This window comes from Fusarium oxysporum, chromosome 3, assembly GCF_000149955.1.
Source record: "Fusarium oxysporum f. sp. lycopersici 4287 chromosome 3, whole genome shotgun sequence".
In the NCBI taxonomy this organism is placed as follows: domain Eukaryota; kingdom Fungi; phylum Ascomycota; class Sordariomycetes; order Hypocreales; family Nectriaceae; genus Fusarium; species Fusarium oxysporum.
The window spans coordinates 2,479,631-2,504,930 of NC_030988.1; the positions used below are offsets into that span (position 1 = coordinate 2,479,631).

Sequence of the window (25,300 nt, forward strand, 5' to 3'; positions counted from 1 at the left end):
CTACCACTTTGCCCGCAACTGCCGTAGACAGCCAGTCTGCCGACGCTGTGGCAAGACTGACCATATCGCAGACGGCTGTGCTGCACCAGAACAGTGCGTCAACTGCTTAGGGCCCCACGAGGCCAGCCTTAGTAAGTGCCCAGCTCGGCCGAAGAAAGTACGCGGCGTCCTTCGCCGGCTTACCAAAGAACAACGAGAACACGTCCGAATGGTGGGCGCGGAAACATACCGACAACGATATTCAGAAACACAACTAGAGACGCATATGGAAACCCAACAAGGAGCGGCTGAGCTGCGAAGGGGCGACATCGGACTAGATGAACAGCCAGACGCTCACGCTCCGAGTCCAGCTGCGTCGGGAGCACCCTCGTGCATCATGGTGGCCACAGCCCCCCGGGCTACCTACGAAGCAGAGGAGGAGCCTGAGCATCATGGACTAAGCTCACCGAAGAAGAAGCGTCGTATAATCCTGACAAGCCGTACTCATGACTATGACCAGGAATAGGTACTCGCAGACACGAAAGAACGATAAGAAGCCACTCAAGGTCTTCCAGGCCAACGTCGGCAAGATCCCTCCGGCCCACGACTGCGCCCTGGCGCTAGCCGACTCCGAACGATATGACATTGTACTCCTGCAGGAGCCGTGGACAGCTCATACTAAAGCCCGCTGCCTAACCAAGACACATCCTGCGTACGACACGTTCACGCCAGTCGACATGTGGAATAGCAACGACACTCGGCCTAGAGTGATGACATATGTTCGACGAGACCCAAGACTTCTGGCTGACCAGATTCGCCCCTTTGAGACACGTGACATTCTTTGGATCACAGTCAACGGCATGACGATAGTCAACTTTTATCGCCAGAACGACGAGAAGGACGCCTTGAACACGCTACTTCGATGGCCTGTCCCGGAGCGCTGCGTGGTTGCTGGCGATTTCAACGCCAGACATCATAGTTGGTAGACGGGCCAAGCTACGAATCGCGGCCAAGAAATTGCAGACTGGACGTCAGAGCACGACCTCAACCTTCTCAATACTCTAGACATACCGACAAATCCGCACGGCAACACAATCGATCTTGCATTCACCAACCTGCCGCTGGCCGAAGCTACCGTCGAGGACCACCTCGCCACTAGCTCCGACCACTTCACGCTCAGCTTGACCTTCCCTGACATCAGATCGACTCCGATGCAGCCGGCCAAGATCCGAGTTAAGACGGAAGACGAGCTTAAACGATTCGTCGAGATTGTAGAACTGGGAGCCACGGAAATCCCCCTCACAGATTCGACCCCTGCGGAGCTGGACGAGCTCGCTTCTTCACTTGTAAGTCTACTAACATCAGCAGCGAAAGCAGCTGGCCGGCCCGCGCGGAAAGGCGGACGCCCAGCCCCCTGGTGGACGGATGAGTGCGCCTGCGCTGCGGCTGGTTTCCGGGCCATCAGAAGAAGCTACCCTTGCGGCTTCAACCAGGACGTTCAGATCGCCAAAAGAGACTTTCATCGTGTGGTCCGTCGGGCTAAGAGGCAGTATTGGCGGAACCTCATCGACAACTTCTCCAGCAGTAGCGCTGTTTTCAAAGCTGTCCGATGGTTGAAATCCCCTGGAGCCTTTCAGCCCCCGCCCTTGCAGGTTGACAACGTCGTGTACGAAACCCAGATGGACAAAGCCAACGCACTCCGACAGGCTACGCTGGAACGAAGAACTGCGGAGGACGACATCGCAAACGCTTGGACACCAGTATCTCCTTCTAGGTTGATTCCTTTCTCGCCCAGGGTCTCGCTAGATGAGGCGCAGTGTGCGACCATCCAGACAGGCAATACATCGCCAGGGTCAGATAACATCACCGTCAATCTTCTCCAAGCCGTATGGCACATCATCGGAACACATGTCCGCCGCTTGTTCGAAGGATGCCTTTCCGCAGGCCATCATCCGAAACCATTCAAGGAGGCGGAGGTGGTCATGATCGCGAAACCGGGGCGAAGAGACCTCACTGAGCCACGGGCATGGCGGCCTATCTCGCTGCTCTCCTGCCTTGGCAAGGGACTAGAGCGACTGATTGCACGCCGCCTAGCCTGGGCAGCCGTTTACTACAGCGTCCTTCACCCGCAACAAGCTGGAGCGCTTCCCAAGAGGTCTGCGACAGACCTGGTGACAGCTCTGATCCATGATATCGAAGAAGCATTTGCACGCAAGAAGGTGGCGACTCTAGTCACAATGGATGTCCAAGGTGCTTTTGACACTGTCATGCGCAACAGGCTCGTCCTGCGCCTTCGTGAGCAAGGCTGGCCTGACTATTTGGCTCGTTGGGCCGGCTCCTTCATGAGCGGCCGGTCTGCGCGTGTCAGGTACCAGGATACCGTCACGCCCTCTTCTCCCCTTCAGTGCGGGCTCCCTCAGGGATCGCCGGTATCGCCGATACTCTTCCTACTCTATACTGAGCCAATCTATCGACTAGGCAATCCCTGGGGTCGCTTCGGCTATGCAGACGACACGGCCATCCTGTCCGTAGGCGACACAGTAGATGAGACTACTGCCATGGCATCCAGCTCCATCGCAGAGATGGTGCGTTGGGGCGCGGCAAACGGCGTCTCCTTCGACCCAAAGAAGGCCGAAGTGATGCACTTCTCCCGCAGTAAGCTCAGGACCGCGCCGGCAGTACGTCACGGCGATGTCGAGAAACACCCCGAGCTAGCTCTGCGCTGGCTTGGCATTTGGCTCGACAGCAGACTATCATTCCGCGTCCACGTCGAGAAGTGGGCGGCGAAGGCAAAGGCCGTCGCCTACCACTTGCGAGGACTCACCAACACAATACATGGCCCTCTTCCCAGTGCCGTGCGAGGTGCCGTCAGAGCTTGTGTTGAGCCGGTGCTACTCCACGGATCTGAAGCGTGGTACCCGGGCACCAACAGGCCGCGGTGGAGCCAGCCCAACAAAGACACACCGTCTAGTAACCAGCATCTCATACAGAGAATGAACAAAGCCTTGAATCAATCCATGAGAGCTATAGTGCCCGTCTGGAAAACGACACCCATCACCATCTCGCACAGAGAAAGTGGGATACCACCAGTCGATCAACTGCTCGAAGCCAGACGACTCAGGTTCTCCCGCACGACTCAAATCACTCGACGACACCCATCCTCTTGTGAGAAGAGCGGCGCCACCGCGTCAGCCTACTTACCATGATCTCATCAAGCGCAAATACCAAGCACAAGCAGAAAGCAGCTTTAGAACACGTCTCCGACGCACAGACGAGCTTCTCGGGCAGTGCGCGCGTCCCAAGCTCATCCAGAAACGCTTCCAACAAGAACAGATGCCACCACTACAGACAGCATCGAAAGAGAAGACAGCTGAGGCTTTCCTCCGCTGGGTCAAGTCACTCGACCCGCTCACCTTGGTCGTCTACTCGGACGGCTCTCTGTCCGAGAAAGGGGTTGCAAGCTACGGCTTCACCATTCACCAGGACGACTTGCCTATCTTTGATGGATCGGATCGCCTTGGACCTGCTGAGGTCTTCGACGCTGAAGCTACCGGGGCGTTGGAGGGCCTCAAGGCTGCCCTAAACCTGCGAGAATCAGCAACACAAAACATTTTCATCTGCCTAGATAACCTGGCGGCCGCCACGTGCCTGCAAGGCACACCATCCGACTCCTCTCAACACATCTTTCTCGAGTTCCAGGCTCTGGTGACATCGCATGGAGCCGTCCAGGTCCGTTGGGTACCAGGACACACTGACATCCCTGGCAACGAACAGGCCGACAAACTGGCAAAAGCAGCATCATCACTCCCCGAGCCCGAAGGTGCTCGCTCAACGTTGGCTTACCTACGAAGGATCGCAAGACAAAAACCGAAGGACACATTCAAGGCATGGTGGTCCGCTTCCGCTCCTGAGCAGTACAAGAGACTCAATCTCAAGGCGACTATAGGCTGCCCGCCGGAGCTATCACTCCCGCGTGTAGCCTTGCACCATCTGCTGGCAGCGAGATCCCTCCATGGAGACTTCGCTGCGTACCACGAGAGATTCGACCACGACGATGCACGCCTGGTCTGCTCATGCGGCCGACGCAAAGCACCGGATCACATCTTCTACTGCAGAAAGGTGCCACCGCGCCATCGTATGAGGCTCGCACCCTCACCGAATGCAGCGGTCAACCTTACAATGGGAAGAGACCACCAAATTTGTCGACTTGTCCAAGAACAGCGCGTTCTTTGGAAAGATTTGTCCTCGCTATTAGGCGACCGCGACCCGAGAGGCACTCGCAACTCTCCTTCCCTCTTTATCCTTTCATATTTCCTTTGTCACCTTTCTCTCTCATACATATTCATGGCCGGGTGAAGGGTGTCGCTGCGCCCTTCATCTGGCGGAGAACATTTGAGGCAGTCCCGAGCTGCCGCGTGCACAAGCTGATCTCAGCTTCTCTGACATCAGGACTGATGAACGGCTGCAATTTTGCAGCCACGCCTGGTCATCCCGCTGACGGGTAACAGGCTCGGTACGATGCGCCATTTGTGCCGATGATATGCTGGATAGTGTGTAATCTGTCGACGCGTTCGTAGAAATTGGATTTCGAGGGGGGTGTCTAATTTCGCATCGCGAATGACTAATCTCCCGTAACCAATGGCTTTCTGTACTTGGCTTTCTGTACTTAGCGTTTAGATAGATCCGATTTTCCCTAGCCCAGCACGTCCTGTGCCCCATTAGGGGACTTTCGGGGCCTACGGCCCCCCGGACGAAAAATATACATAACATAACATAACATAACAGAGACCGCCAGCTTTGAGACGCTCGGTAGGCACGGTGAAGTGAGCTTGTCACGGTCAAGGTCGTGCTGCCGGCATAGCTATAGTTAAATGTCCGGAAACTATGATTGCTCATCCCGGTAAGGTACGCAAGATCCGCTTCATCCTCAACTTCTTCAGATGCCGCGATCTCACCCATGTCGAAATTAGCCTGCTCCCTGGCGCTGAACTTCTCCTTTGTAATAGAAGCAGCAACTTGGCGCCACCATGCCACCTGGAACTGGGGCACCTCTGCCCGTATACATGCCCTCCGGAGGCAGGATGAGACCATACCGTCCCTCCAGACCTCGCCACCAAGCTTTGACCATAGGTATGGCGAAAGTAGAGCCCCCGGCTTGCTCTGACGTAGAAAGGCCTGACGCAAGGGCAGCACGAACGCGAGATATGTCAAGAGGAGGTTTCCAACAGCCGGGGGTAGGAACCTGATGTTATCCTTCTCCTCCCCGGTCTGTTCCTGGCTTTTACTGTATTGTATATATATCATGACCATCTTCTCCCATAGAAATACCGATCGGCGGCGGGCACCCGTGTTGATGTACGTGATGGAGAGTAGTTCTGGGGAGCGTAATGGAGGGCCCGAGGGAACCGAGATGGGTGCCAGTATCCTCTTGAGGAACTCCTGAACATGCGCCTCATAGATAGCTATCGCCTTGGGGCAGAGGCGAACCCCACCGTTTGGATCCAGCCGCACGAATACCTGCCGTAGATCCGCCCTCTCTTCGATCTGTCGGAGCAGGGCGTCATGCGTCCCCACCAGTATCTCGCGATTCCTCTCGTCTGTCAACCACGAAGCGCCGTAGTCGTCTACATTTAGATCGTCGTGCAGCCTCCATGCCTCGATCGGAGCAACATCCCTCATTCTAAACAAGAGCTCATCATACAGAAGCGAGTGCGCCTGGCGGAACTCAGACTCGACCAGCTGTGTCACTTGTTCCATGTGTAGTTTCGTCCCCATATAGTCGACCGTTTCCCCATCAAGGGACCAGCGGGCTTGGTGCTTGGTAAGACTGGTGCGGGAGGCCGCAAAGAGATATAGCCTCCATTGCAGTACATGTCCGAAAGGTGTCTCCGCCATCTGCTGAAAGTACTTCTTGCACATTTGATCCAGCAGATCGGGGATTCCGTCTTCGTCGTCCTGCTTCTGGAAGCACACGAAGTCGAACAGGATGAGCTGGGCGGTCCAGGTGAGTGCCGATAGATTGCTGTTGAAGTTCCCTGGTTCGCGCCATGTGCACCGCTTTACCGCCTTGTCAGCCCCTTTACTACAGGCCAGCATATACTCATGATTACAATCTCCATTCTAACTACTGAATTATTCTTCACAGGAACAAGTACTTGTATGAATAGAAATAATATAGGCCTATCTAATTTTGAGTATTAGATGGGGTCAATCTCGAAATATCTAATTCTTCCTTTGGCGGAGCAGAAGGTCTGCATATAACAGGACTCGAATTTCCGCAACTCTTCCGCTCGCATTGGCGTCATTCCTATCTTATGGCTTGATATATGATCCCTAATCTTGTCCGAAGATGTTGTGAATCGTGAAGGTCCTGCCGTATAAGGACAAATATTACACCGAAACCCTTTATATACTGGTAAACCTTGAATCTGGGCAACCTTTTGGTTCGGTATGCACAATTGAGAAAAGCGACAAAGCTCATACTGGCTGAACCTTTCTATCAATGTCTTGCAGGCTGCGCCTGTGATCTGGTGGATAGTGTTCAAGTGGCTGTATAACGGCCTGGTCCCTGGCTGAACCATCGAACCGCATGTGATGCATATTAGAATCTGGTACTGGCAGTTGTAGAGAAACCCCTCGGAGAGATCGTTTGTATTTTCACCACCCAAAGCTGTCTTGACCCTCTTAGGAGCTCTTTCAGGACTCTCAGGGCTTGAGGCTCTCTTCCACGTATGCAGTGTGACATTGAGAGACTTGCAGGGTTCCTTATCCTGAGCTTGGCAATTATCACGGTAATATTGGACATTCCAGTCCTGCCACATTGTGGAAAGGCGATAGTACATTTCGAGAAGCTCCGGTTGCAGCCGAGATGGTAGAGCCTTATCGATAGCATAAGCTGTTAACAGCATTCGAGGGTGATGGCCAGCTCCTGCCGCGAACATCCGTATCGGATCGTCCGCGCTGGTTGGGTAGTAATAGTTTCTTTTTTCCACGAGCTTGCTGATATACCGCTTCGAAATTGCCAGGGATGCTTGCCTATATAAGAAGAGGGTCCATGGTGTGACGAGATCTCGAGTCAAGTATTTGAGAATGCCCGAAGCCTGAGCCGAGCTTAAATGCTTTTGCCTCCCGGAGGGATCTTGAAAGAGAAACTCATTACATTTGTAATGAGGCATCTTCAAGGCCGTTGACAAGAAATCAATCGTAGGCCGGATCATAGCAAGATACTTCAATAAGCTTAGACTGAGATTTGCCGGAAGATATCGAACAATGTAAAAAGAATAGTTGTTCGATGCTCTTGCCTTGTTGTAATTTATCACGATTATCATCCTTCCCCCGTAGAAAAAAACATTGCGCATAGTAAGCTCGGTATTGACGCAACGAATGCTAGTTACTTCACTGCCACGGCCTGGCAACCCGCCTGATATCTGTAACGCAGCGAAAGCCGATTTGTTGAGATCGAGGCCAAGATTCAAGTATGCTAGACATGTGTCTGGACACCAATGAGATGCAGTTGCAAAGGGTTTGCCACGGAATTGAGACGTGCGAAGCTTGTTTATCAGCATCTCCCGTGCATCTGATAGCTTGTTCTCAGGCTTTTGTAAGAAAGACCAGCCGGCCTTTCGACAATTCAGATCATCCCTGACGACATCAACATTGAAATTCGGCTCTAAGCCCAGCATCATTTCTTCGACCTGCTCCTCGACCAGTGCTATGGCCTTATGGTAAGTTTTGCAGAAGTCGGAGAGTTTTACTTCTTTGTCATTGCCCACCACAAACGACCGGCCATCAGGAGCCCAGGAGAGGTTACCGGGCATGCCCTCCAGTCTCACAATAGACTTGGCAAACGCCTTCAGTTCAATGAGTTCTCCGAAAGGTGTGTAGCAGCCTCGTACAAGATATCTTTGACGGATTGCTTCGAGCCGCTCTGGTTGGGAGTGGTATTGATCTCGGGATGACCAGTGGTACGCAAGGGTAGTGTAGCTATATAGAGGAAGAGCATACTCCAAAAAGAGTGCACGTCCAACCCACATAAGTGCCGCTAGCCCGCCTGTAGAGTTGTGAGCTGGGTAATAAGACATGGACCGTCTTTGAATCCCCATAACAGCAGTATAATATATAATAACAGAAGACGACATGTCTCCAGCGGGGTCCTGATGTGTCCAGAACATCATTGAGAGCTGGAACAAAGCTTCTGATAACTCCAGCCAAGGCCTGGATGGTAAGAGGAATTCGGACTGATACTGTGAGCTATCATCTATTCCAATGCTCGCGTCTTCTTCAAAATCTGTCTCCCCATCGCTCTCATCACTGCTTGCTTGACTTAATACATCGTCCTCAACAGGTTGCCTGCGGGAGTGGCCTTGCTCACGACTCGGAAGTTGACTCGCAAGAAATAAGATGTAATGCATCATCTTTTCTTCTTTCAGTCCCAGTTTGAAATTGTAGAGCTGTTGACGCTGTCGTTCCTTGAATCCCAAAACCCGAAAGACGAAGCATATTAATCGCTTCCAGACGGAAATATATCTTTTTAAGCACAACACAGCTCGGAATGGATGTGGCCAAAAGTCATTTCTCGAATACGTATTGAGCCAGCAGCGAGATGTGTATGACGTGCGGGCCATTGTAGCCATCACACAATTGAACATGATATCAACACCGTGTAGTAAGATGCGTAGCTGAGCTTCGGCCTCAGCAGAGCTTTCGACCGAACTTTCCTTCCATTTGCCAAGTAGATAATCTTGGCCTTGGACGAAGTCGGGCTGTTGTGCTGTTGTGCTGATAACTTCGAGTGATCGATTACGGAATAGGTCAGGCCAGCGTGTATGTCGGAGCCATGGTGTCGTCTCGTTGGGGTTGATAACTCCGGCACGGCTATGGGGACTGCTCCCCATATGTAATTCTGGCGTTTCCATCCTGTCTCGCAACTCAAGACTTAGTCTTCATTTACTGCAAGTTGCCTTCGAAGAACATTGAGGGCTATTCTCTTTATAAAGTTTGGACCTGTCCTAGAAGCGCGCGTCAAAGACGCGCTGTTCACGTGGAATTCCGTAATCAAACTTTATTTATATTACATGTATTACACACGCTGCGAAGCTTTGAGCTACCACCTCAAACTCTATAAGAACCGTCCAGGGTTAGGACCAGAGCACCAATGATATGATAAAGCGCCCCTACCATCGCTGAAAGTGGAGTCGCGGCAGTCTCGCCAAGTAGCCCCTTTCAAGTGAAAGAGGAAAACAGGGATGACGGCCCAATCAAGACGCGTCAAAGTCCTCTTTCAGTTGAATCTGGAGCTGGAATAATGATGTAAAATTAGCTTCACCGCCTAACATCTCATCATATCTATCCTTGCTTACTACTATTAACAAATGAACTCTCTTCCTCCTCAGCAGTGGTATTCATCACAAGAAGATCTTATTCGAGATCTCAACATCTGGGCAGCAATCGGAGGCTATAAATTTATAACCAGAAGATCAACTACAGAAAGTTCTGGTCGACTTACAATTACCTACGCATGTAATCGATTTCGCACAGGCTGCCAATTTTCAATAGTAGCCAAGGAAGAATGGAGTGGAAATTGGCTTCTCAAACATCGAACTGAAGCTCGATTTTGTCAACACAATCATGAGCCCCAACGCAAACCACAAGACAAGCGGCAAGACGAAACGCAAGACGAACCACACGACGAGGCTCACGCCAGACCACAAAACAAGCGACAAGACAAGGAGCATGGCAAAGGGCAAGACAAGCAGCAAGACGGGCGACAAGATAAGCCGCAAGATAAGCTAGCAAAAAGACTACCTACATGTAGCAAGTGTCATATACAAGGCCACAGAAGAGGTGCAGGGTCCTGTCCGTTACGATATAGAAGTAGCCCATAAAAAGATAAAGCAGCAAGGCAGAGGGTTAGGGTTATGCTGACTAATGGGGGACCCGTGAGTGTACGGACCCGTCCATCTATTGGGCCCCCTTTTCCGTCATTGCAGCCTTATGGATCTCGGCATTGTGGATTACCATGTAGATCATTCTCAGTGGGGCTCTGATCGCAACAGCGCGTCCGCGATTACATAAAATGGGACGGACAATAGGGATGTAGGTAGCAGACAAGGATGGTTGGGATGAGGTGATTGGTGGAGAAGCGGGAATGGGCCGCGTTCCCGATGGAAGTACATGATAGGCTTCTTTCCCATCAAAAGATTTATCACAAACCCCCTTATACATATCTAGAATCGAATACAGTGAATCAGTTGCCGTTATGCGTAAAACCAGGAGACGTATCTCGACACGGGCGTACATTCCGTTAGGAAGTTTCTATTCCGCTGTTGTATTTAAACAAACTGTTAAATCCTATTTAGATGGGCAATCTTAACAGAATCATCCGCAAATAATGGATAGAGTTGTATAAACCGAAAACAGGACATACCAAGCGACCCGCCTCCTATATGGCTGTCCAATATGTACAGAGCTAGCATTCCTCTGTAATCCTTCCATACAGTTACAGAGAAGACCAGTTCATTAAATCAAACTGTGTGCAGTACTATATGTCGGAAAACTTGTCATCAGCTCCCTGCGCACAGAATCAGTAAGCCTTGGAGAAGCCTGTCCATGAAGCTGGGCCATTCTCCTGTGATCTTGTAACCAATTCAGCATATTAATTTCAGTTCCCTCTTGCGTCTCAACTTCTTCCTGCTCGTGAGAGTTGTCTAATGGGTGAGCCATGCTGATATATACATCCGTAATCCCTAGCTCCTTTTGTTCCTTGGAGAATTGAATCGCGATGTATGCATTGGCCCGCACGCCAATGTTGAATATATAGCGATCTCCTCGAAACTGGGAGTTAAATTCCTGTAGATTAGTGAAATCCTGGGTAATGGATAGGCTGTGTAAGGCTTCCAAATCGAATCTATCTGGCAACTTGAAAACACGGCAATTGATATTAAGGCACTGCCAGAAGGTCATGCCCCAAGTCACGCGCCGCGCCACTGCCCGATACCCCAAGACGACTACGAAGGTGCCAAGCGGGGGTACTTTTATGCGGATCATTCTTTGATCCTCTTTAGAATAAATTATTGACGACGGAACAGGTGGTGGTAGGATCTCTTCTGCCGAGTCTGCTATAACCTGCGATGGGTAGGGCTGAAGAGAAATGAATTGACTTCCGATCGGCTGAGGTGGATAGGTCCCCAGTATGATGTAGCCTTGTGGAATTGGGATCGGGGGAAATGCGATTGAAAGGGGTAACTCTCGAAATATTCGCAATCGATCTGAGGATCTTCGAATAACTAAGCTGATCGATTTCGCCTGACTTAGGAATTTTTTAGAGACAAGAGTTGGCCTACACCACTTGGGACGTAAGTACTCTCCTTCCTGAGTTCCTTCGCCTATTTGGGATTCGTTGTAGGCACTTGTAGAGATCAATGGTATCGCCACAAAGGATTTAGGAGCGCCAGTTTCAGGAAAGCATTCTGTCTCCGAACGAGGGGAACAGTTCAGTATTATGTATACGAGTAGTTGGTGCGTCAAGTCGAAACGTACGGGAACTTTCATTTGTAGGCCCCTCTGATTCATCGAGAATGAAGCTGCGTTAAACCCCTCGAGGGAACAGGGTTCAATGTCCCTGCAATATTTGAAAGAAGAGGGATGCGGGGCAAGAAGAGATGCTTGTTCCCAACGCCAATTACTGCATAGCTCTTGATACCCCCAACTGAGCAGGGTGCAGTCATCACACTTTTTCATGATCTCTTCTTGTAATCTTTGGAAGGCTTTGGAACCTTCTCCATAGAGCATAGGCATATTGATGTCAAATAGGCCTAGCAGACAGTAAGCCAAATCCTCCGGCCTTGTTGTCTCTCGTTTAGCCATCCAGGACATTCTTTCAGCAACGCTGGCTCTCGAGAGTGTTTCGTAAATGCGTTCATCTCGAGGTAGACGAGATAGATAGAGCGGTCTGATGCCAGTGATTACTTCAATCAGGTCTTTGGTTTGTCCCCTCGTAGAGATTGGTCTCCAATCTTGATCGTAAAATGCAACTTCAATCGGAGCGAGTAGCTCTTGCAAAGTCCGGCCTCTCTTGAACCAACGGCAGTGTCGAAAAGAGGACCCTTTCATACGAATATCCTCGTATACGGAAACATCGGCCAAGTAAGCAAAACATATATTTGCTAGTTCGTACCACTTGAACATGGAGTTGATTGCCTCTTGGAGCTCAGCGCTACTAGACTTATCAATGCAACAAGTATCAATCCAGACATAACTGAGCCCAAATGACAATGTTAGACGGCAGGCATTCTTTATTTTAAACCACCCAGCCATAGTTGCTAAATTCGTGCCGGTATCCACTGACATTATGTCTCGAAACGATACCTCTTCATTTGTCCATGTATGCGAGAGAATTGCGTATGGTGGGATCTCCTCTTGGTTGGCAAAGGAAACGAGGCGTACTGACTTCGCATCGAGAAGCCACATGTTTGTGCGAATAGCTCAGTGTGATTAAGTTTATGACTGCCGTGACAAGGTTAATCGAGATTATTTGTCTTCCTCGTAGAGATTTCTGTTGCTCACTGGTGCCTGATGGCGTGAATAAGGCAGTCAAAATAGGACTCTAGCCTACGTGGGGTTGCAGGGCACCTGCGGAGCTTCAAGCCCCAAAACCCTACCTCGAGGCTCTGGCAACTTTATATATCTTTTTTTTTTTTTTTTTTTTTTGGCCAATAACCATTCTCTTTTACTGAAATCCTCTTTTACTTAACCCAGTCCGGACCCCTGGTCGAGACCATGTCATTTTCCCCGTCATTTTCCCTGCACAGCGCACCTCCCCGACATCGCATGGGTCTCCTTTTTACTTAAAATGGGACGGACGATAGGGATGTAGGACGGAAAAAAGGGATTTGGTCAGACCAACGCTCGGGCCTCCTTCGAACATTCGACAGTCGGGAACAAGTGCTGCAACCTTACAGTTAGCCACCTCAGTTGGACGGTGACAATGTGCAAATCGGCGGGCAAAGTGTTTTTAGTGTGGCCGCAGGTTTAAGCATCAGGCAGCAATGGGCTGAGGAGACTTCGGCTACGTTGGTTGAGAAAAAGGCGCACCCCCGCCACCATACACGAAGCAACTTGTCAGTATTCATAATGAGGCGAAATAGGAAGCTCCATTACAGCCAATACCTGTAATGCAGCAGGAGGCTTTTTCTTTGAGGGCGAATCCATAATACGGGTTCCTTCATCAAGTCTTAGCTATCTTCGCGGAGCCGGCCAATGTGCCTAACAACAACTTGATGCTAACATGGTTTGGGGGGTAAAGCCTGTCGCCTCACAATTGAGGAAACATACGACAGCCAATGATTTCCCATACGGTTCCCCTCACCGCCATACCGCAATTGTCTTCTCACACCACTCAGTGACGCACCGAGCCGCTTTTGAGTTGCTCGCCTGCACTTGTCAGTCTGTCATAAGTGCCACTGAACGCCCGATGGCCCTGTGCTTCCATCACTGCATGGTCAGCTGCCCACCATCAAGCCCCTGTGTGGTCATTCTGTGCTGAGGGGCTTTTATGGCTGCAGCCGGTCAAGCCAGCCGTTTTGAGGACTTTGACAAGGTTCGCATCAAAACCGAAACGGCGATAGACCAAGGCTGTTTTCTCTTTCCTCGCAGAAGGAATACATTTTGTAATCCATCCCTTCAGTGGCCCTAACGCCCACTATACGGCAGAGCCATGCTTTCCGAACGGGCTAAATAGCATTAGAGTAATGCTACAAATGTGAGCGAGATGATCTAAACCAAGATCATTTTTGGCTTGTCTTTTCCGGAGAAATAGCAGGCATCTAGGCCGGGTTGAATTAATCATCTCCTTGTATATAAAGTCATCATGCAGTATGTTCTCTTCCATTTTGAAATTGAGCCGATCAAGCCGCTTCCTACTTATTTGCAGCGACCGGGGATTAGTACACTAAACCATACCATGTAAGCGAAGGAAGGCGTACAGGCCGAGTAATTTTTGTATTCGCACCCAGAACCTAAGATCAAAAGAATAGCAAAACCGCATTGGGTAAATATAATTGCTGCTTCCGGCAAATTGTAACAAAGGCTGAGCCTTTCGAGCTCTTGCAACTTTGCTGGAGATAAAGTGGGATGGCTATGTTGCCTATGAATAGAGGAGCTGGCCATTATGACTAAGCATATAGAAATATAATAGATAGGATGGAATGGCGGAGATAGAGTAGATACTATACGGAGATGATAAACATGTGAGTTTCAGTAGACGATGGTAATGAATGTTGTTTAGTTCTGCAGTAGTTAAGTTGTTGGACTCGACAAGGGTCAGCCGACGGAAACGCGACGCGTTTCGTGTTTTAGGTTTTCTCATTTCATTAGGGCGGTACGAGAAACCGCAGTGCGTTTCCATCAGGAGAAATATGGGGCGAAATGCTAGACGATAATTGGTCAAAAACAGGAAACGCAATGCGTTTCATTTGATAATTCTTGAGTAGGATACCCAAAAGCAAGCTACAGCTGGTGCCTTGATTATAAGCAGATGGGGAGGTACTGCAAAACCTCGACGGGTCTGAGAGAGTGGACTAAAGAAGAGATGATGGCTTACTTAGACTGGGACAAAGCAGAGACTGATCGCATGGAAGCACGAGTAGCTGAGGAGACCGAGAACGGACGACTGTTTACAAGCAGAAGAGGCATGGGCGAGCTTTGGGAGATGGCTCAGCGAGATATCGATGAACAAGAAGCCTTGTATTCTGCCGCGGAACAGGAAGAAAGTTGTATTGTAGTTCAGCCGTAGTTCTAGTAGAGTTTATTAGAGTGGGTGTATCACCTGAATACATCAAGGCTGATCAAATTAAAGTCATCGACTTGCTTTGAAAAAAACATAGCAGGTTAATGGGACTTCAAGTAAAACCACTCGAGATAGTGGAATTGCACAGCGGGAGGTAATCCGATAGCGGAGAGGGCTAGACTGAATATGGCAATTGGGACGGGTACCCGTCCGCCTATTAGCCGCCTCCAAAAGGGGAAGGTGCACGGGCCGCAAAGTTGGTATTGGGCCCATTACCAGTGGTAATTGGTACAGTAGGGTTAGAGTGAATATGATGAGCAGCAGCAAATGTGTTGATTAAAATCTTAAGTTGTCTCTTGTGCGGGGTATTCCATCCTGCACAGTTACTTAAAGCATATAGCTAGATTACTAATGCCTACCCTGCGACATTTTGCTTTTGGTTTGCGTTGCAATGACAATCGAACGGGGCGCTAAGCAGTCCGATAGCGGAGAGTACTATGCTTGATATGGTAGCTGGGACGGGTACCCGTCCGCCTATTGATCGCCGCAGTACGTGCGCTAATGAAGGTCTTTCTCATCAAGCCTGTCATTGGTTAGATCGTAGGCGCCGGGGGCTGGCCGGACGATCATTTAACCGAAGCCGACAAGAGTTAGTTGCTGCATCAACAAATGCGGGGCATAACAATTCCACTCTGTCTCCATTTCTCGTGTCGCTTCAAACCAACAGCAGTAGCAATTTACCATGGCTTTGGCAATTGCACTATGAACGACTTCAATCATAGCATTATTTCTTGGCTTGAAGGCGTACCTACTGACTTCTCATGTACTGGTGCGCACCTTACGCCTAAAGAGCATCCTAACAGTAAAAAGCGGCCTTATTTTGACTCAGATCGTCCTCTTTCGCCGCCACCCTCACAGGATCATACCCAAGACATCTTCCCCGGGACTGACTTGGCGCTGGAAATGCAGCCTTCTACGCCATCGAATAAGAGACGGAAGCTTGGGGGCGTTCCCATACTAGCTGCACATGCAGTTGACGTTAACAACGACGACAACAACGACGACGAGGCGAACGAGGAGACGCCAAGACAAGACGGTCCGCGATCTGTAAATGATTCCAACAATTCTTCGCGTCAAAGCAGTCATGCATCAAACCACTCGTCTCCTAGTAAAATATTCTCATCTCTTTCGCTCAATCCTGATGGACTCGAGGAGAAACAACTTGATTTATTGGATCCAAGGATCCCTGACACTTTGGCACTACTTTCTAATGAAATGGACGATATCGGAACTGGAGACCGTGTTATCCCCGAGTATCTTGAGGTTGGTAAAACTGCCCTTGCCTCCAAGCCCTTTGGAAACTAACACATGACAGTCCGAGATATCTGACCTCCAGAAGTCAACCCCAGCTTATGGTTCTTTTAAACCTAGAGTGTTTGATAAGCCTACGGGAGAAGGCTTGCCTCTGAAGAGGTACCTCCCACATTTGCATCATGAACTTAGACTTGCCGAGGTAATGCAGCTTGTGGGCGATGCCAAGGATTGCAATGATATGGAAGACGATGAAGCTGGTTGGAATAACCTCGTTCACACGCCCCTACTCAAAGCCGCCTTCTACGGAAAAACTCCTCGTGGCCGCCAACTCGATGGGTTTCGACCATGGTATGTACTTGATAAAACTCCGGCTTGACAATGATGATTGACTTTGGCGTATAGCACTAGCGCTGGCATACTCCCTGCCTATCGGATGAAAGCCTCACAAGGCAAAAAGGTCGATTATGTTTTCCATCTTGATCCGGAGAAAGATGACAATCAGCCTCAGACCATGGAAGCAATCAAAGAGATCCGGGGAGTTCTCACTGACTCCTCCATCAATCATACCAGTTATGCGCCCCTGCGGCCTCTTCCCATATCAGTTAGTATTGAAACCAAACGAGGCGGAGCGTCTGCGCGCAAGGCGCAGCTTCAAATGGGAGTATGGCATGCGGCCCAGTGGAGGCATCTATATAAACTCGCTGGCGACGACTTGCAAAAGTTACCCTTTATTCCTGGGATACTTGTCCACGGACACGAATGGATATTCGTTGCCTCGACCTATCACAATGGCAAGACGGTAAGAAGTTTTCTCAGCTTGGTTCTTTGACATCATGTGTCTAATCTATTTTGCAGACTCTATGGACCAGCGGCTCTTTTGGCTCCACGTTGAGATTGCTTTCAACGTTTCAGGTTATTGCTGGTATTCAACGATTGAGAACTTGGGCTCTTGAAGTCTTTTGGCCTTGGTACGTGACGTATGTACTCCGGGTCTTGGCCCCACCGACACCAGTAACAACGTCATGAGACTATCCATGACTCAGACTCATGGACGCTTTTGCGTCATACGCATCTCACTCTTATCACTAATTAATAATTACTGCCTCAAACCAGAAGCTTCACATCTAATAAAAATACCCCATATATATCATAAGCATGTCATATGGTCTTAAAATACGTCCTATATATTTATTTATAAGCTTTAACTCCTTATTGCTGCGATATCTTGACAGTTTATGCAGGCGAAGCCTTCCTAGACTCGCACCTTGTCGTGCTCAATCGACCCGTCGGCTTGAGGTGATGCATCATCAGGGTCGAGGGCCTAGGGTGCAAGGATTTCAAAAGCCGGCTTAGTCGTCTTCTTTCCTTGGTGGGGATATTGTGTTTGTCGCGGAGATGTGTCGTTACACGGGAAGGGTCGTTGGATAGGGCGAATTTGCAGCTCTCCCTGGTGCAGATCAAGAGGCGGGCGCTGGTATCATAAAAGAGATAGAGATTATCAAATAGATTACAGTCGGCCATTGCATAGTAACTCTAAGATAATTCTTTGGGATCTTACTATTTTGAGGAATCTCGTGGTATTTGAAATGAAGGGTGTAAAGAGAAGGTTTCGAGATGTCATATGTGAAAGGACGGCGATCAATAGGCGGACGGGTACCCGTCCCAGTTTCCATATGTGGTATGATTTTTTCCGCTATCGGACCCTCAGCATCATTACCCTTACACTTGCAAGGTCCAGTTCCAGATTCAACAACGCGGCTGAGGTACGGTTATCCACGAGCAATCCGCCAGAGATACGTCACGTCAAGAGAGGATTAGTATAAGGCCCAGCCACCGGGAACCTCACTAGGTAACCGCCAGTATAGAAAAGCAATGGGCCTGCCTTTAGTATATCTAAAAGCAATCTACAGCTGGTGTCTTGATTATAAGCAGATGGGGAGGTGCTGCGCAACCTCAATGAGCCTAAGAGAATAGACTAAATAATAGAATGTGGCTTATTCAAACTGGGATAAAGCAGAGCCTGATTGCATCGAAGCATAAGTAGCTCGAGAGACCGAGAACGGGCGACTGTTCACAAGCAGAAGAGGCATCGGTGAGCTTTGGGAAATAGCCTAGCAGGATATCGTCGACAGCGCTGCGGTCAATTCAAGTTCAAGTTACGCTAATGCAAGAATATGGCTTTTTAATTGGATAACTTGAAATATTTGAATTGAACTTGATCAAGTTCTCCAATCATATTGCTGTATTTGGCCTAAGAGTTACTTGAACTTGAATTGACTGCAGCGCTGGATATCGATGAACAAGAAGCCTTGTACTCTGCCGCGGAAGAGGAAGAAAGCTGTATTGTGATACAGCTCTAGCTCTAGTAGAATTTGGAGTAAATTTGGAACTCAGATATGTCGTGGTTATTTCACCTCAAGCTAGTGGTTTGTTGAAATAGCTGGTTAATGGGACCTCAAGCAAAACCACTAAAAATAACTACGGCAGAGGCAATCCGATAGCGGAGAGAGCTAGACCGAATATGGCAATTAGGACGGGACCCCGTCCCATTTTAGAAGGACGGGTACCCGTCCGCCTATTGACCGCCTGGGAAGTTGGAGAGGGCGCACGGACCAAATATTCTTGTATTGACCCAAACTCCTAAAGATCCGAAAGGGGAAGGTGCACGGGCCGCAAAAGCTGGTATTGGGCTCATTACCAGTGGTAATTGGTACAGTAGGGGCGATATTATCACCGTCGAAACTCCGTGGCAGTTTAGGTGGGAGTACGAGGTGGTGAAAGAGGGCCTCAAGCAGGGGAATTTCGTCAGTAGTCATCGCTTTTGTTTGTGCTGTAACGACATAGATACTCTGAACCAAGATTGTGAGATCTCTCAAAAGCAAACAGATGGTGGGCCGGAAATGTTGGGCATCAAAGGCCGCCAGATAATGTGCAATGGTTGGCCTCCCGCATGAGAGAAGAGGCAACTAGCCCACCAATGCGGCCGCGACATGCAATCACCAACAACTGTGACAATTACCCCACGGTGGTAAGTCTGATTGGTGCTAATGTTATCTCTCACATTGAGCAATAGCGCTTAAGTGGCCACCTCTTTTTGAAGCCCATGGGCTTTCCTGCACATCTCTCTAAAATTTTCCCGATAAGTTAGTTATGCGTTGTCTTGCTGCGAACAATTAGTTCCATGGCGTTGTATTCGTCATCGTTGCTGTATGTTGGCGGCCCACCAAGCGCTCTGTTCGCTCGTGGAAGATCTCCAAATGGTTGAGGGCGATAAGCAGAACTTATCGTGGGGTCGTTTTGCGGAGTAATTTCGGGAAATCGTATGTGATTACACAACTACCATCTGATAAGTGCCCGGCGCTGCGCACGCGAATATCTCGACGGTTAGGAGCCAAATCGATGCAATTCAAGGGCTGGAGGATTGCTACGCTCTGGCGGTCCGTTTGGTTCAAGAGCGACGCTGTATTGACGAGCGGGCGCTGAGATATTTGCGTGTGCAGCGGCTGGGGGGCCAGGCTTCGCTGCAAGGACTACGATATAGCAATGCGCTGATCCTGCTGCTCCTTAATATTCAAAAAAAAGAAAGAAAGAAAGAAAAAAAAGAATTAGTAAAAAAAATACGCCTTCTAGATAGATAGATAGCCATGGACTAGTTACCGCTATAAATATATAAAGATCCTACCTGACGGCCAGCTTACCGTCGACGAGGGGCGGTCCGCCTCCTCCCTAGCCGAGCCCAGCGCCCCCGATGGCCCTGGCCCCGAGTCGGCCTTGGTCCCGGGCCTGGGTCATCGGGCACGGGGGTCCCTACCTGTACCCGTATCCGGCACTGGCCCTGGCCCCGCTGGCGGCGCTGTTTGAGCTCGTCGACGAGCCGGTTCAAGCTCCGGCCAGCGCGTAAGAGCTCTAGCTCTGCAACTGCCTCCTCCTCGCTCTTGCCGGACGCCGTGCGGGCCAAGAGCTCGTCCCAGATCACCTTCCGGCGACAGAACTGCACCCTGATCCCATTCCCCGGGCGCCAGCGGCTTCCTCACGTCTCTTCTAGCACCCGTACGGCCGGCTGACCTGCAATCCCTTCCTCCCATTCCTTCCAGACATCCCACACTGTAAAGACCTTGGCCAGGGCTGCAACGACGGGCATACCTGGTACTGGAGGCTCTGGAGCCGGAGCCGGAGCCGTATTGAAGTTCAAGGTAGGGGCTGTCGACGGCCAGTGATCGGAATGGTCTGGTATGGTCTGGTATGGGGGGTCAAACCAAACCATACCAGATGCTTACATAATAACCGGTATGGTATTACCGGTAAGACCAATAATACCATTAAGGATGCCAAGACTTTTAAGTACGACGTCGAAAAACTATAGAAGGGCGAGAGAAAGTGTATTATACTACTAGCTAGTGACCCAATCGTCATCGTTCTCACTGTCCTCACTATCGTTGTTCTCCTCAACCCGGGGCTTTCCATACCAAGCCCGGAGACACTCACAGGCCTCTATAATATCCGCCTTCAGCCTACCACGGCGATCAACTATGGTAAGCTTTGCACTGCTGAAAAGGCGTTCACACTCATCTGACATGGGTGAGACCGCAAACAGATCCAGAGCGAAGCGAGCAAGATCTCTTTGGGAGTCATAACGGGATAGCCAGTATGCGATAGCCTCATCGCAACCTGCCTCGTCGTCATGAAGCCGGTCGGTGGAAATGTATTGTTCATACAAATCGGCTGCAGAGACCGGAGCGTCTATTCGAATGCGTTTGTGTTCCCTCTGGCGGTCAAATGCGGGGTCAGGATATCTCTCCTTTCTGACTAGTGGCGGCAGCATCTCAACGGCGTATCGTCCCTTATACTCTGTCTCCCAGAGCTGCTTCACCGCAGATTGTGCGTTATCAAACCACTCTTGTTTTTCTTTTCCTGCTTGGAGTACCCATTCTTGCCTGAACCATGCCCATTTTCGATATGGGTCCAGTATCTGAGCTGCATAGTACGCTGGTGGAAGGTCAGTATCTTCAGGGAATCGATTCTGCCAGTTCAGCTGCTGGTTGCTGTAATACTCCTCGCACTTTGACCACGCAGCATCTGCGCAACCCTGAAGATACTTCCATGTGAAATTATTGTCGTCTTCGGTATCGATTGTATCGTAGTGATCTTTTGTTTCATTTATTTCTCGAAGAAGGCAGTCCAGAGTTGAAAACCAGTCGGCGAGGGATGTTTTTTTCCCCTCAGAGAGCAAAGTTGCGGCGTAGAAGTCCTTCAGAGCAAGCTCACTCTTTTCAAGCTCGAACCAGTGCTGTCCATCAAGTTTGAAGTTCGCAATCCCATGAGAGCCTTTCCCAGGTACATGGCGAGCTGAAAAGATCTCCAAACGTTCACGAACATTCAACGCCCGCGTAATTGAATGAAACCACGAATTCCAGTGTGTCGAGTTGTTCTGGATAAGTTCGAGCCTATCGAATTCGGCGAGATCTCCGCCGACAATTATTGCAGTAAACTCCTCACGACGTTGCGGGGTAAGCCTAATGTATCGCACGAGGTTGTGAAGCCGACCCAAGCACCCAAATCGTTTCCAGAGCTCTTCCACCTTCGCATAGTCTCCGCGTTGATAGTGTTTTTCGAGCTTTGCTAGATACCTTTCGCAGTCCCGGCCCATAAGGAATGCCTGGCAGCAGAGATTAATAATATGGCCCAAGCAATGAAGCCGGCGATGGCGGCGTTGCTTGGGCGTCATCCATGGGCAGAGCTCCTTGAGTATGAACTCAACAGCGGTATCATTCGACGAGGCGTTATCCAGCATGAAGTATCCGATCTGATCTCCGCCAACATCATATTCTCTTAACAATTCAAGAATCGCTGACCCAATATTCTCGCCAGTGTGTTCGCCGTACACGCGTCGTATACCCAAAACGGTAGTTTGTCGCTTGCCGGCAGTGTCGATCCACATAGCGATAACCCCAAGAACAGCGTAAGGGTTTGGAGAAGTCCAAAGATCAAAGGAAATGGAGATTCTACTCCTCGCCTGCCGGAGGTCCTCCCTGAGCCGTTGCTTTTTCGACCTAAAGGCATCCATAACCCAACTTCGGATAGTTTTCGTTGCTTTTGGGAGATGACTGAGAAGCGCCGGGTTTAAAAAGAATAATAGCTCGCGGAAATACTGGTTTTCAAATTGGAAGAAAGCGATGTGGCAATACACGATCCAACGAACCAGGAGTTCTTTGAACTTTTCAATTGTCTTTCCAGAAGAAGGTATTAGTCGCAGCCGCGCTCCTCTGCTGCTCCAGTACAGACTTCCGTGTCCGACTACGTTTCTTGATACCACTCTGAGGGTCGATCTGATGCTTCTGTTCAAGATGGTTTCTCACTCCAGACGTGCCATTGATAATAAATAGCTCTTGCTTGTGCTTTCCGGCTGCACACTCGTGGCAGTAATACATCTGTCTCGGATGTAGCAAGACCATACTTCCATACATGTGATGAGCCCAGACGGGCTGCTTTCTTTGTGGTCTTTTCGCGATTCAAGTACGTGATATTGTCTTGTACAAATTCGTCTGGAGGCTCGGGATACTGAAGGGCAGCAGGTGATGGCGTCGAGACAGGTAGTGTGGGAGCAGGCGAACGTGTAGGAGTCTTGAAGGATAATGGCGTTGAGCTCGTAGCCAGAGAGGACGGCGAGGTTGGAACTGGAGATTCCATATGTGATACCTCAATACCGTAAATAGGTCAACTACGTGTTGTAGGATTGTAATTTTAAGCCGAGAAAATTCTTGACCTTGAGGCGCTAGCCAGTTTGGTCCATAACCCAGCCGCCTAGCGCCACCAACTCAGCCTATTTTTAGCCCATTTTAGCCTTACTGGTATGACTTGGTATACCGGTAATACCATGGTATTGAGATTTCTTCAAACCATACCAAGTCTTGGCGGTATTTACCATACCAATACCAACTCATACCAGACCATTCCGATCACTGTCGACGGCGCCGGCGCCGGCGCCAGCGACACTGCTGGCCCGGCTCCAAAGTGGCCGGTAAAGGTGACAGGGACCTTGCCTTGGAGGAGGGCATCGAGGCCGCCCTGAATTCCTTCTAGCCGGGCCTCTAGCCGGATGGCCAGCCGCTGGCTATTCTGTAAGACGGCTTCGCGTGTGCTCTCTAACACACCGCTAAGCTCTGGCAACGCGCGTTGTACGAGCAGGCTTAACGGTTCCGTAGCCCCTACCGCGTCAGAGCGAACGGCGACGGCGAACTCATCCCATTCGGGCCCGTTAAAAGGGGCGTAGGCGAAGAAGGGTAGCGACGGATAGCGAGGCTGCAATACAGCCAGGTCCTGTAACAGTACTATACGCAGGCGCCGCATAAGCTTAAGGAAGCCGTCGGCGGCTAGGTCGTCGTCGTCGAGGCCACCTTCTGCCCAGCATTGCCGGCGCGCGCGAGCCTCAAAGCGAGGCTCCCACTCCTCGATCCACGGCCAGAGCTGCTTTTGTAAGACGTACGGGGGCTCGTGGGCCGCACGCGCGAGGAAGTAGTCCCCGGGTGACGCCGAGAAGCCGGCGACAATACGCATGAACTGGCGCGGTAGATGCGTAAGATAGGCCTGGCAGAGCACGCTCTGGTTCCAGCGGCCGGCCTGCGAGATCTGGGCGAGTGACGTGCCGTGAGTCTCCGCGTCCTGGGCGCCTACCCTGCGCGGGAGGTGCGTCTTCTTTGACGCCATAAGGCCAGCAGCACCGAAGATACGCCAGGTCTCTTGTAGCTGCGTCGGGTACGAGAGCTCCTGCTCGCGGTCCCGTCCGACAAGAACCTTGATCCGATACCAGTCCTGGCGGCGCCGGAAAGACGGGGACGGCTCGCCGGCGACGTGCCAGCGCCAGAAGAAGAGCTGTGCTAAGGCCCCTTGCGTACAGAACAAGGGGTCCTTATGCCGGAGGGCACCCATGAACTCTTTCTTTGCCGTCTTGTTTAGCTTACCGTCTTGCAAAAGGGTAACGAGGCAGCCACAGGGGGTCGGGCCTTCTGAAGACGGATAGTCGAGTAGAGACAGGTCTGCAAGCTCCATCTTACGGCGGTTTTCCCCCCGTAAGAGGTAGTAGTGGCCGAATAGGAGGTCAACTCGCGTACGGAGGTTTTGCGGCATGTATGCGGCCCCGCTGAGAAGGAGATCCTGGACCCGGAGCCATTCGTCGGGTGAATAGCCGGCCTGGATCCCGTCAGTCCCGCGGTCTTTAAAGGAGGCGCGGTCGTGCTTCCCCCGCTGCCGGCCGCGTTGCTCAAGGAAGCCTCGTACGGCGGCGCCCCGGGGGATTTCCCGTGTTTGCGTTGCCGTGGGCTACCTGGAGCCGCCAGAGCTCGATAACGGCCGCGATATAGGCGTCGATAGTGCCCCTCGTAAGCAGAGATCCTTCGGCAAGGTCTGCTGCAGCCGGCGCAAGGGCCGTGGGTGGCACGTAGCCCTCGCGGTCGTCTGCAAGCAGCTCGGCGGCCTCGGCCAGGGGGACCTCTAGGGCTTCGGCTAGGCTTTCGGCCTCTGCCAGGGCCGCGGCCTCGAGCTGCTCCTGTTCGAGCTGCCGCCGTAACTGTACAGCCTTTCCTTTGCCCTTGCCCTTACCCCGTGCCCGTGGTTTCTTTTGCGGCGGGGCAACGCGTCGTAAGAGGATATCCTCTTTGAGCCACGCTGCTAGCTTGTCTGGGGTTACGAGCTCGCCGTCGGGCCAGCTATAAAGTGAGCCGTCTGCCGCAGCCCGAGGCGTACGGCACCAGGCCTATAAGTTCTCGTCTGTTAGCCGCCCATGGGACTCTACGTAAAAAAAAGAGACAAGGGCAAAGGGGAAAAGAGAGGGCGGCGGCCGGGGGAACGCGCCTTCCACTCCCGCTACTTCGCAGCATAACTCCGTGCCGTGTTCGCCGGCTGTTCGTCCTTCTTCGCCTGAAGGCCCGCCCTCCGGGCGGCACGGGCACGCTCGTCTGCGGCCGTGTACGAGTCGTCTGCGGCCATCTCGGTCGATCAAGGCCGTTCTACGTGGTGTTTGTTTCCTGTCTGGGGCCTGATAAGTTGCGGGGAACTTATCAAATGCACTTATCAGGCGCCGCGCACACGATTTCACGGGCCGCTTTTTGCAGGGGATAAGTCGTCACGTGGTCTGAGCGAATTACGACGTAATTGCGGGCACCATCGATAAGCAAGTTGGCCAGACAAGCGAGCGTCGCACTTTTCTTAACATTCTAGATAGAAACC

The 25,300-nt window shown here is 50.9% G+C and overlaps 3 protein-coding genes across 5 annotated transcripts; 1 reads left to right on the plus strand and 2 right to left on the minus strand.

Annotated features, from left to right (window-relative positions):
* Window positions 1-4,672: 4,672 nt before the first annotated feature.
* On the minus strand, window positions 4,673-8,894 carry FOXG_06528 (uncharacterized protein; the record flags this gene model as incomplete). Its single annotated transcript, XM_018385214.1, has 3 exons — window positions 4,673-4,715; window positions 4,889-6,061; window positions 6,463-8,894. The coding sequence occupies 3 exons, from the start codon at window positions 8,892-8,894 to the stop codon at window positions 4,673-4,675; spliced, it is 3,648 nt and encodes a 1,215-aa protein (XP_018242454.1).
* A 1,351-nt stretch (window positions 8,895-10,245) lies between these two features.
* FOXG_19287 (uncharacterized protein) lies at window positions 10,246-12,685 on the minus strand. 2 transcript variants are annotated; one of them, XM_018399488.1, is made up of 2 exons: window positions 11,518-12,685; window positions 10,246-11,451 (listed from the first exon to the last, which is right to left on the minus strand). In XM_018399488.1, exons 1-2 carry the CDS (start codon window positions 12,445-12,447, stop codon window positions 10,498-10,500), a joined length of 1,884 nt encoding a protein of 627 aa, XP_018242456.1. In that variant the 5' UTR covers window positions 12,448-12,685; the 3' UTR covers window positions 10,246-10,497. The 2 variants fall into 2 exon arrangements, with proteins under 2 accessions (XP_018242456.1, XP_018242455.1); XM_018399487.1 differs by having other exon boundaries at window positions 10,246-12,483; window positions 12,544-12,636.
* A 2,779-nt stretch (window positions 12,686-15,464) lies between these two features.
* On the plus strand, window positions 15,465-17,679 carry FOXG_19288 (uncharacterized protein). 2 transcript variants are annotated; one of them, XM_018399490.1, is made up of 5 exons: window positions 15,465-15,587; window positions 15,635-16,087; window positions 16,140-16,426; window positions 16,481-16,877; window positions 16,934-17,645. In XM_018399490.1, exons 2-5 carry the CDS (start codon window positions 15,728-15,730, stop codon window positions 17,102-17,104), a joined length of 1,215 nt encoding a protein of 404 aa, XP_018242458.1. In that variant the 5' UTR covers window positions 15,465-15,587; window positions 15,635-15,727; the 3' UTR covers window positions 17,105-17,645. The 2 variants fall into 2 exon arrangements, with proteins under 2 accessions (XP_018242458.1, XP_018242457.1); XM_018399489.1 differs by having other exon boundaries at window positions 15,465-16,087; window positions 16,934-17,679.
* Window positions 17,680-25,300: the final 7,621 nt, after the last annotated feature.